The sequence below is a fragment of the Balaenoptera physalus genome (assembly GCF_965194825.1).
Source record: "Balaenoptera physalus genome assembly, chromosome: 11".
In the NCBI taxonomy this organism is placed as follows: Eukaryota; Metazoa; Chordata; class Mammalia; order Artiodactyla; family Balaenopteridae; genus Balaenoptera; species Balaenoptera physalus.
The window spans coordinates 59,586,983-59,602,915 of record NC_138896.1 but is presented as its reverse complement, the minus strand read 5'-3'; the positions used below and the strand labels follow the sequence as shown (position 1 = coordinate 59,602,915).

The following is a 15,933-nucleotide window of genomic DNA, read 5'->3' as shown; positions in this document are numbered from 1 at the left end:
GAAACTCAGTCTCAGTCATTACTGGCTCCCCACACAAACACCCAATGTGGTGCCAGGTCCTGGGTCACCATTCCATGCTGCCCAGACTCATGGTCCCTTCAGTCACAGAAGCTCCACCTCATTTGGAGTGTGACACCCACTGGGCCTGCCGTGATCCCTCTAAAAAAGCTATCCCCTCTGAGATGTTGCTGCTTCCTTTAACTCCTGGCCCCAGAGACTCCAGCTTGCTGGGTGGAGAGCTTCCGCTCTCCACCCAGCAAACGACCCCTGGAACAGGAACATGCAAGGGGTTTAGCTACCTGGTTGGCATTGAAAGGAAGGAGAAGGAAATGGAGAACTCCCACAAATCCACACTTAAACCTATCGTTGTTCCCAGTTCAATTTCACTCTCCCTTGGAATATAAATTCCTTGAGGGCACAGTTGTATTCGCAGCACCTAGAATAATCAATAATCTCTCAATATATAATTTTGAATTATTGGGGAGAAAAAAATGAATAGGTGAATGGACAGATGGATGTAAGGAATGAGAGCAAATGCCCTACTATAAAACAAATACTCCAAGAGACAGGAGAAACTTTAGAAAGCCTTTAACTTTTCATCTCAGTGAGATCCCGGCTCCATCACTCAACTCCTCTGTGCCTTGTTTCCTCCTGTCCTGCAAAATGGGATGAAGTCACTGGCCAGCTCACTAGTGACTGCTCAGCTAAAATAAGTTAATGGAACTTAAATGCTTAGAAGAGGACCTGGAACGTGGCAGGCACCCAGGAGATGTTAGCTACTTTTAGCGGTAACAACAGCACCCAAGAGGAAGCTACGTTTGTCATTGTAGATGTTCAGATCAGAGACGGCCGCTGAAAGATCCCCAGCTCAGCCACTCGGCAGCCGTGTGACCATGGACAAGTTGATCAACTTCTCTCCAACAAGTTGACTCCTCTGTGTAGAGTATGAATAAAAATATCAATTTCATAGGGTTCTTCTGCAACAAATGAATTATTATTTAAAGACTCAGTACAGTCCTTAGAACCAGTAAGTACAAAGCTGATGTTGAGCAAGTTATTATATGAAATAAGAGTAGGCAACCATGCTATCAGTGGAACACAGCAGCAGTTGACTAGAGAGAGAAAGGTGAGATCAGTACAGAGTGCATCAGAATGTAAAGATGAGATGTGAAGTCATTAGGGACAGAACTCCCAAAACTGGAGACACAGACAAAAACAGAGAATCACAGGTTACTGGGAGCAGAAGCCACTGGAGCCAGAATCTTGGAGGAAAACACAAACCTGAGCACAGAACAGTTTTATTCATAATCGCCAAAAACTAGAAGCAACCAAGCTGACATTCCAAAAGTCATAATGTAAGAAAATAATACATTAACAATGTAAGTCCAAACCCTGTTTCCAAAAATATATATAAAAAAGACAAGATTTAGCTGAGTGAGGATGGGAGGGAAGAAAATAAGAGTATTAGTGTTCCAAATAACTAGAAAAAAAGAAAACATAATCCAAGCAATGAAACACAGGAAAAGGAAATAGAAAGGACAAAAATATTCCAAACAGACAAAACATCAAAAGATCATATGATTATAATTTTAACAAAGCTGTAAATTATTTTAAATTTTCCTATTAGATTACAAAACAAAAACAAAAAACAAAACAAAAAACACTAATGTATCCAGATATAAAAAAAAAACAGTGGAGATATTAATAATGTATATTAAAAAGTGAAAAAGGGTCACTTCATGTTCACAATAATTGGCTTGAATATGAATCACGTGGCTTCAAAATGTGTAGAGACTAGAAGAGTTACAAATACAGGAAAACTTAAAAAGAAACGCAAAGGTAATAGACTTGAACATATCCACCTGTATCACTTGGCGTCACTAGTTGAAAAGGATGTAACCAGCTTTTAAGCAAAAAGGAAGGCTATCAGGAGCCACAGAGCTGACACGAGCCAGGATCCCTTGCAGGCAGAGTACTAAGGCAAACAACTTGGATGTGCCCCAGATGAATTAACTACAAAGGCAAGACCAGTCAGTGGATGGGGACCCTGGTTAGCAGGGGCCGGCGGCTCTCTGGTACACAGGTTCTAGGCAAGTTCCTGTCTGATCACAGGCAGTGCCCAGGCCAACCCCACCCGCCCTGCGGTCATAAACTGAAGCAGCCCCAGCAGCAGAGCTGCTCAAGTCACTGTCCTAGATTTAGGTTGCCACTGAACTCCAGTTCCAGGAAGGGTCCCTTAGTTCCCCATATCCTCCCACCCCACATGCCTAGGTTCCCAAGCCCCTCCATGAGAACTCTACTCTCCAACCCAGATGCCAGATAAGTGAAAACAAACAAAAAAGATTTAACTATACCCAATAGTTATGTATTTTAAATGTATATAATAGGGATTCAGACTATAGATTCATTCCTGGAGGTAGCCTGTTCAACTTCAACATACTTTAAAGACATACAAAGTCAACACATTCTGTGATAAATTGTGTATCCAGAGCTACGTAGGAAAACAGCTGCATCTGACCTTAAAACATGGGAGAAGTAGGAAGAAAATAAGAAAATATAAATGTTTTAAAAAACGCACACATTTCACCATCCCCCTTTCCCTGATCAATTGACTGTGGTAATCTCACCAAACATTTCCAAAAATTAACCCCAAAAATGACACCTGAAGAAGAGATTACTCATCTGAAAGATCTGGGTCAAATCGTAAGTGATGAAAATCATGGTCCATCAATGATCAATTATAGGGCTGACAGCTGTAAGAAAACATTTAAACAACACCGTCTTCTTGTCTCATGCAGTTAGTCAAAGTGGGTATTTTTTAATTTCCCAACCCACTGTTTGTCAAAGAAATTAGAGAAATATAAAAGCTGAAGGATAAACATTTTAAATAAGAATTCATACTACAAGGAAGTAAGAATCTTTCAACTTTTATTTCTAGGATACATTTCATCCGGAACCTTTTGTTTTCTTTACAATTTCCCTCTAAGAGAAATGAATACAATAAAAATATCATCCAACTACCAGCAATGTTTGTAAGCAGAAAAGAATCTAAAATCTCTGGTGTGATAATATAGGATTTCTTAAAAAATATAAACTTCATACCAGAAATAAAGCCTGAATATTCTCTTTTTCTCTAAAAATATAATTTTTCCTTCTTTGCTCTTCCACATAAATCTTATAATCAACCATTTAGTTCTAAAGTCTATTTTTAAACTAGTAATTATAATGCCATAGCACTGTTTTTCTCCTACTTTGTATCCTGTTCTGTACTGTGAATCAACTAATAATTGCAGAAGTGTTAAAAAAAAAAATGCTGCTAGGTTGTAGCAAGATTTTCCAAGATATACTATTGACCATCCAAAAAAAAAAATTCCCCATTAGCAAACTGAAGCCTACTTAACAAATTGCATTTTGCCATGTTTATGAAATTAGAAAATGTGTACAAAAAAGCACTTTTGCAAACTGTAAAGCTCTTATGGGAAATATCTTTTTAATCTTTTTTGACTAGATAGGCTGCTGACTGGTACAGAAAATCAGGGACAGAGGCTCTGTGAAAACTTTTTTTTTTGTAACTACTTAAATTTGGGGAGAGATTATAAATTGCAAAGAAGTTGGGTGCACAGATCTGACAAAGATTGACTGGTTTGCAGTGACATATGACTACTTTTCTTAAATGAGAATAAAGACCAAGAGGCAGAGGAGTAGACCAATACTTTACACCAGACTGAGAAGTCAAGCCATCTGTCTCCAACTAGGAATAAGAAGTTAGTTTTTCCCCACTTCAGACCAGCTCCTTTATGCAGAGCTTCATTACTTATAGTCCATTTTAAAGTAGTATTCCAAAGCCCGACATAAATAAAACAGAAATAGTGTCCTTTCTTTAGTTTAGGAAGATAATCAAAAAGCCTAATTATAAACATAGGTACAACATAACTGAACCAGAGTGATACTCTCCTACCTCTAAATAAAAAGCATAATCCACAACAACTTTTTAGGGTATTTTGTGGAATACAGGAAGTTAAGCAAAGGATAAAAAAGTTTGGTAACAAAAATAATCCCAGTGAGGGCCTGCTTCTTGTTTGCTAGAATGCAAAACAGACAAAAGAGAAACTTCTTTCCATGAGCCACCTTAATGAAACTAGACAGTCCTATGAAGACACACCCAGCAATGAAGGGCTGCAGAAATTTGGTCATCTGTACCTAAGACACTAGGTGACCAAAGGAAAGCATCCTCAATCATCTAAAGGATGAGTGAACCAACAAGAGGGAAAGGGCCTGGGTTTGCTAACAGAGCTAAGCGAGCGGGGTATGCTGGGGAGGCTGCCACGAGGGGCTGTGGAGCCTCCTTCCCTAAAGTTTCTGAACCATCTTCCTGAGCCCTCTGAGGGCACACAGGAGGCCTAGTCTAGCACACGGAATGGGCTAAATGGCCTTGTAACTTCTCTTGTGGCCCTCCGATGCACTTACTCTTTTCTTTAGTGCCTTCTTTCCCCAAGAGAATATTCAGGCCAATTTTGTTTTGTTTTTGTTCTTTCTGCATTAGTGAGAATTATAAACTAGCAATTTGGAATATCCCTAATCTCACTGAGTATCTTACGATAGTAATGATAACTTGAGTAATAAGAAGGAGGAACTTAAGTGCAATTTACACAAGAGTCAAACAAGCCCATGTCATATTCTGATGATTCCACATTAATAAAACTTAGCTATGATATGTATAAAACTATTTTTGCCAAGGTTTTAACTACTGAACTTTGAACCAATTTCAGTATTCCATGTAAAGGTCATTTATATTGAAGTAACATGCCTTCATGTTTTCTACATACAACAACAAAGTAAGATTTTTTAAAATATACATGTATTTTAAACCAATTCACTCCCTTTACAATCACACCTTCAGTCCCACATTTAAAATATAAACCCAAACTGTCAAATGAAAACAACAGTGGACCAACTGATAGTATCATTTAAATGAAACAATAATTCAAGAGAAGGTTAGCATTACAACTTAGAAAATAAACATAAACAGATTCATTGGACATCTACTCATATGCCTGGTGTGTTCTGAAATGAACCTCACACAGAACAGACCCCACTGGGATATCAGACAACCCATTCCTTTCTCACTTTCTCATTCCATGAGGCATGTCTATGCATTCCACTAGGCAAGGCTCACTGAGGTTTATACAGTGATTAGTTTATCCTAACAGCAGAGACTAATATTAAATACACAGCCTATTCCAGAATTGGCATATGCTCCCAACAACTGTTTTGTGCACTCCCTGAATTATAAAATAGTCCAATCTTTTAGGAGCATAAAAATGAAAGGGCTTAGATCTATTCATATACATTGTGCATCAAATGTTAGTAGGTTAAGACAGTAAGGTGAAAAAAAGGAATGGAAGGGTACAGTAAATTTTCTTTAAACAATTCCATTACATTAGACAGCACTGTTAATGACATGTATTTATTTTAACCAGATTATGAAAAAAAGAAAAAGAATTATTACCAGAATTTGTATCAATTTCTTGGAGAAGCTAATAATAAAACATTAAATATACATATTTACTTGTATATTTATTTGAAGTATCTTTGGTAGCAATTGTGTTTCCTCCACATTATAGGATTTTTCAAAATAAATGTCAAAATTAATTCACTAATCAGCATATGAAAGATAAATTATGGTTATTATTCTTTTGGTTTTCTTTTGAACCTATTAACTTGCATTAATCATGCACTTAACTCATGATCTGTTTAACTTGTGTACATATAAAATGAGAGACTAATACCAGAAAGAAATTAGACAGGAATGAGAATCAATGACAAAACATAACAATGACAACTGTTCTTAAGGAATTTATTTTTAAATTATAAGATTTACAATGTTTTGATTATGCAAAATAGCATAATGAAAATTAAACCAAATCAATAAACCAAAAGAGAAAGATAACTTAGTTTTCTTGAATATCAGTACTGAAACCATCATTGTAAGCCTCTGATGTTCCAATCATATCTTATGTAGAACTAAGTATAATAATTTCAAACGTTTCACTTGTGGGTTTAATTTCTCATGTTCAACTTTTATGAACTGTAATGTAATTTATTTCAAATCCTATTACACTTAGTCTTTATACTGCAACAGCAGCAAATGGCCCATGTGCAATCAAATGTGGAACTGGGGCACAGCTTCTAGCCGCAGACAGAAATTACACACTGCATTCAGTACATCAGAGTACGTTATATTAACCAGAGCGTAGGGTTTAGTACACTTATTGCAGGGTTGGTATTTCTTTCCCTCCGAGCTGAACCAGCTGAGCTTCTGAGCTGACACACTACTGCTGTGGATAGTAAGGCTGCTGTGGGGGCTGAGGGAAGGGGTATGAAGGCTGCTGGGGTCCTGGGTATGGAGCCTGTCCAGGGCTCTGGTGATACACTGGCGGATATGGCATATTATACTGGCCGTACGCGTAAGGATTATAGCCCATGGGCATGGGCATTTGGCAATACCTGATGGGAAGAAGAACACAAGAAAGCTGGATTGGTAAATCAAACACTAGAAAATGAAACATACAATAATTATTCTAAAATGAAGTTTTTTCAAGAAAGCCATTCAATGGCGAGAAAAAACAGCTGTTTCAAGGTACTTGCTAGAGAAAAGTGTTCTATCCTGTTATTAATTGAAATCAAAGAAAAAAGTGTTGAATACTACCCAAAAAATAAGATTGTTGAAGGAAATAAGACTAAATATTCAACTATGAACAAGGAATAAAAACGGAGACCCTTCAATCTAATGTGGCAACCTAAGTACACTTCTGTTTCACAAGATTCAATGTTCACTGTAAGGCTCATAAATTTACTATTTACAAAGTTTTAACATTTGGAAGATACAATGTACTTACTAAGTAAAGTTTGGAAGACATCTTAAAAGGTAGTTAAATGTCTGGATTTTTAAGACTAAAAAAACTATCACAACGGCAGCTGATCTTTAAGAAAACACATGCCATAATTAGATAGATTTCTATTTAAGAGTTGATCAGAATGCCAAGACGTCAAAGTACAGGTATGTAAAGAAGGCCTTATCAACCTTGCTACGCTAAGCTCAGAAAAGGCACCTACCTGTTTATCACCTAAATAAAGAAGACCAAGGAAACATTCTGAATTCCATACAGAAGAGATATATTTAATATAAACCCAATATGTAAAAACTAAAAACAAATTAAATAAGCCTGGGAAATGGCTATTCAATGACTCAAATAAAGTGACTATAACTTACTTTTATTTCTATGTGAGCTGACAATGTAGCTTACTCATTCATGACACCTCCATTCAGACAAGGGGTGAGCTTGTTTTTAAAAGACTAACCAGAGCTAGAAACATTAGCCAATTCATTGGGATACACAAAGTTTCAGCCTTACCCGGGATACCCTGGATAGGTGGGGTATGGGGGTCCCTGGGCCTGCAGAGGGGGAGCTGAACCAGGAGTTTGTGATGGAGCTGGTGCAGTGGTCCCAGTGCTCGCTGGAGCTGGAGCTGGAGCAGTAGCAGGAGGAGTTCGATTTGCTGGAAGCACAGGAGGTGGAGGCCGGGCTGGGGGCTGGGGCTTAGTAGGCTGTAAGAAAAAGTCAGCACTGACAAAATGTATCAGGTTTCTGTCAAATTGCTATCAATCAAAATAAAAGGGCATAGGGACTTCCTTGGTGGCGCAGTGGTTAGGAATCCACCTGCCAATGCAGGGGACATGGGTTCGAGCCCTGGTCCGGGAAGATCCCACATGCCTCGGAGCAACTAAGCCCGTGTGCCACAACTACTGAGCCTGTGCTCTAGAGCCCGTGAGCCACAACTACTGAAGCCCTCACGCCTAGAGCCCGTGTTCCGCAACAAGAGAAGCCACCACAATGAGAAGCCCACCAAAATAAATAAATAAATAAATTAAAAAAAAAAAAAAAAAATAAAAAAAAAATAAAAGGGCATATGAGAAACTCTGGAATCCAACCAAATATATTTCTAATTCCCATTCTTAAATGTGGGCTTATAACTCCAGAAATGTACTGTAGTTGAAAAATAATTCTCCAATTTGTGGATACTCCATAGCCACTGCTCTTTCCCTGATGCCTAATATTTAATCATTTACTGTTCATTACTGCTCCCATCAATGGTTAGACATTTGAGGTGGGAAGAAGGAGCAGGTCAGGTACAGTTTATTACTGTTACCTCTTCCTGGCCCCGTGAATTTTCATATGAAAAATTTTAAACACCAGAAAATTTAAAAGAATACTATTATAAACAATCACATGTTTACCAATTAAATTAATTATTAACATTTGGCCATCTTTGCTTTATCTATAGCTATATCCATGTATTTATCTATCTATATATTTGCAGAACCATTTGAAAGTTAAGTTGCAAACTTCAGGACACCAGCCCGAAAGACTTCAGCATACAAGTCCTAATATTCTCCTACATAATCACAATACCATTTCACCTGAGAAAATTAATAATTATTTCCTAATATCATTGAGTATCCACTCCACATTCAAGTTTCCCTATTTATCACAAAAGCTCTTCTAGACGTTTTTATGAACCAAGATCCAGCTGAGGTTCATGTATTGCATTTGATTATTATGAATCGTTCCTCTCTTTTAATCTGGAATATGCCCCTGGTCTATTTTTTTCTATGACATATGCTTTTAGAAAAGACCAAGCCAGGTGTCTCACAGAATGTTCCAGTTCTAGACTGTCCAACTGTTCCTAACAGCACAATTTAATTTCTTATTTTATCACTGTATTTGCTATAAACTGAAAGTTGGTTCTAAAGACTCCATTAGATTTAGTTAAACATTTTTAGGCAAGAATCCATGAGTGATGCTGTATTCTTTATAGTGCAAAACATCAGAAAGTTGAGGTTGGTCACCTGATCAAAGTGGTGACCACCAGACCTCTACAATGTAAAGTCTGTGTTATCCTTTACAGCAAGCAAGCTGTCAAGAACACGTAAAACGTGCATTTTAAAAATGTGGTTGCTTACTGACCGGCATGGTTCTTGGCGCTGGAGTTGGAGGCGTTGGCGTGTGTCCCCCTGCTGGAGAGGACTGATACGCAGGTGTAGGAATTGAAGGAGCACTAGGTTCTCTGGCAATGCTTTGTTGCAAGTCCCTTATTAAAGACAGAAGTGTTAGAAATTAACACAATTTTGAAAACCAACACATACAAAACACCAGATCTTTTTCTTACTTTCATACTTCACGTATGAAACACAGAAAATATACTCAAAACAATGATGGTATTTTAAAATATACTACATTTCTGTTCTTGACTAGAACTAACTGAAATCTTCTTTCTTCCTACTATTGAATAAAATATAGTTCTTATTCTGTTTCTGAAGACCAGGGAAAAAGGTAAACTTTTTCAGAGATCATAGTTAGAGCCAGACTAAGGAACATGTCAAACTGAGCAAGTGAGCCTAAGAAATTGCCCTCTCTCTAACAGGAGGTCGTCCCCTAGATGAGAAACTCATAACATAATAATCTAAAAATTATCGGAAAACTACAACTGTACATAGTTACCTAGCTAATATTTTAATCGCTGTATTGTATCAGTGTTTACAAAAAACAACAACCTATTCGAAACCACTGAGCAAATTTCTTGATGAAAACTTTAAAACCATTGTGCAAATTTCTTGAAGAAAACTTTCTAACAGATATTCGAAATGTGGCACTGAGATAGTTTATGTTAAAAGATACCTCATCATCTATTATTAAGGTAAATTCATTAAAGATAGAGGTTGAAGGACCATTAAAATACAGTATTAAAAATTTTGTTAATATTTTAAAGTCTCCTCTAACAGTAAATTGGAATCTCACTAAACAAAACCCTGAAGTAAAATACACTCTATGAAGTACTTGGTATTGATCAACTTCTCACTGTGCTCATTCACATGCACAGAGCAGTAAACGTGACATGTCCTGAAATGTCTACAACAGGACCTATTGTCTTGATGTAACAATTAACAGCAACTCCGAGTCCCCCAGACCACACTTTCGCTGTCAAAAACAATCCCAGTTGTAAGATAAATTAGACACTCCACATAGAAAGAAAACTTACACACATTCATCAAGAAATCAAAACTACTTCTTAATGTTTGTAAATTTGTAATAAATGCTTCCAATATAAACTATAAGTTTTTAGTCAATATTAAAATTTGAAAAAGGTCAAACTTTGAAACATCTAATATATATGTGTGTATATATATATAACTCACATATAGTAAATATAACATAATTATATTTAATATTTTAAATATTTTACTTATTTATTATAATTATCTTTACAATTATTTAATTAGATTTTGAGTATATTTAATCATAAACACAATATCTAGCATGTATAATTATAATATATTATAAAGCATATAAGACATAATATTTTTTCCTTTGATAAACTCCAGAGATGGTTGCAGTAAATAACACATTTATAGGACAAATGAGAATTTCCTAGCCACTTACTAATTATATAAATCAAAGCTATTAAATCACAGAGCCATTTCTGTTTGTTTCACAAACTGGGCTTCTCTGCAAGACTGAGTCTGAACAAAGGGTTCTATGGCTAAAAAAAAAAAAAGGCCAAGGGTACAGATACAATGTCAAAAATAAAGTTAGACTAGTTGGTGGTACTATAAAAAACATGAAATCCCTATAATTATTTAGATTAATTTAATATAATTTTCTGAAAAGGTAATATATTCACTTGATTCAAAAACTAAAAAGTGACAGGCCACTATCTACAAATTCTCATTCCACCATTCACTACCACAAACAGACAGCCACTATTTTTTATTTCTTATGAATCTGACCAGAGCTTCCTTATCAGAAATAAACCACTTCAAACGTGTATTTTTATCTTCTCCCTTTTTACATAAGAAGCATACTTTACACTGTCTGTAACCTTGTTTTTTTTTTTACCATTATTTATCTCAGAGATTTTTCTACATGGGTAAATAGAAAACATCCTTTTTTTAAAAAAATTAGCTGCATAGTATTTCACTGTACAGATGTAGCTTTATTTCACCAGCCCTGGACATTTGCTTTGTTTCTATTCTTTTACTGGTACAAGCAACTTAGAAATGAATTCATTGATAAGTATGTCATTTCTAGCATACACCCTCAGAATAAATTCTCAAAAGCAGACCTTTCCAGGTCCCACACAAGTGCCCCACACAAGGACTGCCCCAATGTGCCTTCTCACAGCAACGGATGAGACCTGCTCCCCTACGTGTGCCAATAAAGCATGTTATCAAATTTCCAAATTTTTGCCAATCAGAAAAATGTTCTTTCTTTTTTTTTTTTTTTTTTGGCCATGCCACATGGCATGCAGGATCTTAGTTCCCCAACCAGGGATCGTACTCGTGCCCCCTGCAGTGGAAGCACGGAGTCTTAACCACTGGACCACCAGGGAAATCCCTGAAAAATGTTATTTCAGAGTAATTTTAATTCATATTTATTTTATGTTGAGCGAGGGTAGGTATTTTTTCATATGCTTAAGAACCACTCATATTTCATCTGCAGAATTTCTGTTCACAAACTTTCCCAATTTTTCTACTGAGTTTTTCCCTCCTCATTAGTATCTAGGAGTTCTTTATAAATTACGTAAATTTGCCTTTTGCCCATGAATAAGTTTCAAATATTTTTCCCCAGTTTATTACATTTTGACTCTTCTTATCATGTTATGATGAACCTTTTTTTTTTTTATGGCTTCTGGGTTTTAAGTCAGAATTAAAAAGACCCTTCCTATTTCAGCTTTACTAAGAAATTCTCTAATATTCTCTTTTCATTTCATTTTATACATTTCAATTATGATCCTTTTGGAACTTACTCTGAGGTAAAAATAAAACTTTTGTTTTCTAAATGGCTAGGCACTTGTCTCTAACTTCTTCTGACTGACTTAGGATCTTTTTTTACACTAAATTCACATATGTATTTGAATCTACTCCTATTTTCTGTCTTTGGTCTAATGTGCCAGTATCACTGTGTTTTAATAAGAGACAATATTACATATTTTAATATCTGGCAAATTAGTTTCCCCTTACTGTTATTATTATTCAGTTTTCCTGGCTAAACTTGTTTAACGGTTTTTCTACTTGAGCTTTAGGATCAACTTGTCTAGTTTTACATGAAAATCTGTTGATTCTTTTCTTAATCAAAATTATGTTGAGGGACTTCCCTGGTGGTCCAGTGGTAAAGAATCCGCCTTCCAATGCAGGGGACGCGGGTTTGATCCCTGGTCAGGGAACTAAGATCCCACGTGCCACGGGGCAACTAAGCCCGCGCGCCACAACTACTGAGCTTGCGTGCCTCAACAAGAGAGCCTGCATGCCGCAAACTACAGAGCCCATGCGCCCTGGAGCCCCCGCGCCACAACTACAGAGCCCATGCGCCCTACAGCCCACACGCCACAACTAGAGAGATGCCCAAGCACTGCAACGAAGAGACCACGTGCCGCAATGAAAGATCCCGCATGCCGCAACTAAGACCCGATGCAGCCAAAAAAATAAAAAAGAAAAAAATAAATATTTTTTAAAATTATGTTGAGTATGTAAGTTTATTTAGAACTGACATCTTCATGAAGCTGTCTCATCCTATCTAAGGACATGATACGTCTTTCAGCTTGCTCAAGTCCTCTTTTGTGTCCTTGAATAGTGTTTCAAAGTTTTCTTCATACAGGTCTAATAAATGACAAATTTATTCCTATGTATTTTATCTTTCTTATTGCTATTTTAAGTGAAGTCTTTTCCTCCATTATATCTTCTATGTGTTTATTTGTATGAAGGCTATTGATTTTTTTAAAATATTTATTTTATTTATTTATTTGGCTGCACTGTGGGACCTTTCTTTAGTTGCTGCATGTGGGATTCAGCTCCCTGACCAGGGATCGAACCCAGGCCCCCTGCATTGAGAGTGTGGGGTCTTAGTCACTGGACCAGCAGGGAAGTCCCAAGGCTATTGATTTCTACAAATTATTTTTATAATCACCTATCTTCAGTAACAATTCCTTTATTATTTGCAGAGTTTGAGGGTTGATTCTTTTGGGTTTTCAAGATGTATAATCATAAAGTCTGTAAGAAGTGATAGTTTTACCTCCTCCTTTCCAATTTTTCTATCTCTAATTTCCTCTTCTTTTCTAATGGTGAAGTCTGGTATTGCCAATATAATATTAAATAACAGCATTGATAATGGGCATTTGTCTTTAGGGGGAATGTTTATAGCGTTTCTCCATTAACCATGAAGCTGAGTTTTGTGCAGATATAAACAGATAAATAGATCTATTGTATATATACACGCATACACATATATTTTCATGTTAAGGAAGTCAATTAATTCCTATTTTGAGTACCAGAATAGTTATTTTCTCATGCTTCTTCCTCATCTATGAAGAGAATCTTTTCCTCCTTAGATGTAAAAATACTGAACCAATCACTGCATTACTGGAATAACCACCCACTCCCCCTTGGTCATGGTTCTTTATTAATATACTGGAGAATATCAATGGCAAGTATTTTATTTAGAAATTTCACATCCATATTCATAAATGAAACTGGTCTGAAGACTTTTGTTTTAATCTTTGTCAGATTTACTTATCAGTAAAACTAATTAGGAGGTTGTTTTTTTTTTTAACCTCTAGAACCATTTAAAAAGCATTCTAATTATTTGCTTTTTAAAGGTTTAGTAGAAAAACTGAAAACAACTGGCCCTGCTCTTTCTTGGGGGGGGGGTGGAAGAAAGTAGCTCTTAACTTCGCCCACTTCTTCAATGGGAAACTGTTTAAACATGGACAGAGACAAGAATAACGGTCAGGTCATCTGACGGGCTCAAGAATGGCTCATGAGTATAACAGTCTCTGGGTCCTTTACATTCATTACTAATGAGCACGTGGCTCTGTATACACCTGAAGGACAGGCTGACTGGATATAAAATCTTTGCCTCACATTTGCTTCCTTTGAGTTCCAACAAGCAATCACTCCACTCTCTTCTAGCATGCAGTGCTGCCAGCCTGAATTTTTTTCACCTTTTTATAAACTGACCTGATCTTTTTGCCTGACTGCCTTAATAGGATTCTGCCATTATCTTTTAAGACTAATAATTTATATGCTGGGGTGTTGACAGTTCTTGTTCATTTCTCCTGATCATATGATATATCCTTTCAACAAGACTTATTTTAGGAAAATGTTCTTGAGTCATATCACTAAATATTTGTTCTGTTCACTGTTTTGGTTTTTCTTCTTTGAAGGGAATTCAATTTTACATATATTGGATCTTCTCTGCCCACTTTCTCTAATCCTTTTTCATCCTTTCCTTACTTCGGTTTCATTTTCTTTGATTTCTTCTTTTCTACTTTGTGCTCCTGTGTTTTCTTCATCGTCTATTCTCCATTTTGCTCCTTCCCATTTCATCTTATACCTGTGATGGCTTTGTTCTTCTCTTCCACTTGTTTCCTGAATCCCGACACCTCACGTTTTAGCGCCTCCTGTTTTCTTACCATTTTCCTTGAGTTCTGGTACTTGTTTGTCGTGATCCTTAATGACTGTTTCCTAGCCTTTTCTTTTTTATTTTTTTAAATTCATGGTAAATTTTTCATCTGTTCTGTGACATTATTCTGGTGAATGTTCTTCATCTATTAAGTTTAGTAAAATTTTGTTCTCTTTCTCACCTCAATGTATATAGTATCTTTGTATCGATGCTGCGTCAACTCTCTATTCATTACTCCACATGGAATGAGTCCTATGTTACTCGCCCAGCTTTCCCAGTAGGCCCCTGCAGAAAGTGACTTTGCTGACATTTTCTGAGCTATAAACCCTCTCTCCCTCATGTTCTGTGCCTCTAGTTTCATGTAAGGAATCTATTTGCCACTTCAAAGTAAACTGCTTATGTTTATTGGCATTTCCTAAGATCTGTTACCCTGAGCTGTTCCGCTATCACTTCTGTGACATCACTGTTCTTCCTACATCTAGTTTCCACTCCTTTTCACTCTTTTGTTTTCAGATCATGCAGTTGTTTGCTTGTCGCTTTGTAAAACACCATGGAGGGGACTTCCCTGGTGGTGCAGTGGTTAAGAATCCGCCTGCCAATGCAGGGGACACGGGTTTGATCCCTGGTCTGGGAAGATCCCACACGCCACGGAGCAACTAAGCCTGTGCGCCACAACTACTGAGCCTGAGCTCTAGAGCCTGCAAGCCACAACTACTGAGCCCGCATGCCACAACTACTGAAGCCCACATGCCAAGAACCCATGCTCCACAACAAGAGAAGCCACCGCTCGCCACAACTAGAGAAAGCCCGTGTGCAGCAACAAAGACCCAACACAGCCAAAAATAAAAAATAAATAAATAGATTTATAAAAAAGCAAACAAACAAAGAAATACCATGGAGGAAAGGAAGGAAATTGCCAACTCACACTGCCAACTCACCACAAAAGTCTCCACATATGATTTTTTTAAAAGAGGTAGCAAGAATATTATTTTTTTAAAGAAAAATACTTCAAAAGTACAATTTAATACACAAAATAAACTTACTTTAAGAGTTCATCCCTCTCTGTCTTCCGTGCAAACACTATATCACTGCATTTGTTCTGGAACCTGATGAGTATTTCAGTCAGCTCATTGTAAAACTATGAGCAAAGAACAAACACAAGTGATAAACCAGAACAATTTTTAATCTAAGAGGAACACAATCTAAAGCTCCTTTGTCAATAACAGTTAAAGCTACAGAGCTAAAATCCTCTGCATGAGAGACAGTCATACCACTTAAGTCCAGTAACTTAATATTAAATATGACCTAAGATTCCCTAAGAAAATAAAAATAATAAAATCATCGTTAGAAAGCACTGTCACCAAAAATTAAGTGGCAACAAGTTAAAAGTTTCATGATCATGAACAAGTTTCCA

At 36.7% G+C, this 15,933-nt stretch overlaps 1 protein-coding gene across 2 annotated transcripts in view; it reads right to left on the bottom strand.

Annotated features, from left to right (window-relative positions):
* Window positions 1–2,911: 2,911 nt before the first annotated feature.
* Window positions 2,912–15,933, bottom strand: part of PDCD6IP (programmed cell death 6 interacting protein) — a 64,202-nt gene continuing 51,180 nt past the window's right edge. For both annotated transcript variants that reach the window (XM_082411844.1, XM_082411843.1), the window contains exons 15-18: window positions 15,563–15,657; window positions 9,030–9,153; window positions 7,416–7,609; window positions 2,912–6,507 (exon numbers count right to left, since the gene is read on the bottom strand). In XM_082411844.1, coding sequence (XP_082267970.1) covers window positions 6,333–6,507; window positions 7,416–7,609; window positions 9,030–9,153; window positions 15,563–15,657 — 588 coding nt within the window. In that variant the 3' untranslated portion in view covers window positions 2,912–6,332. The remainder of the gene's footprint in view (window positions 6,508–7,415; window positions 7,610–9,029; window positions 9,154–15,562; window positions 15,658–15,933) is intronic.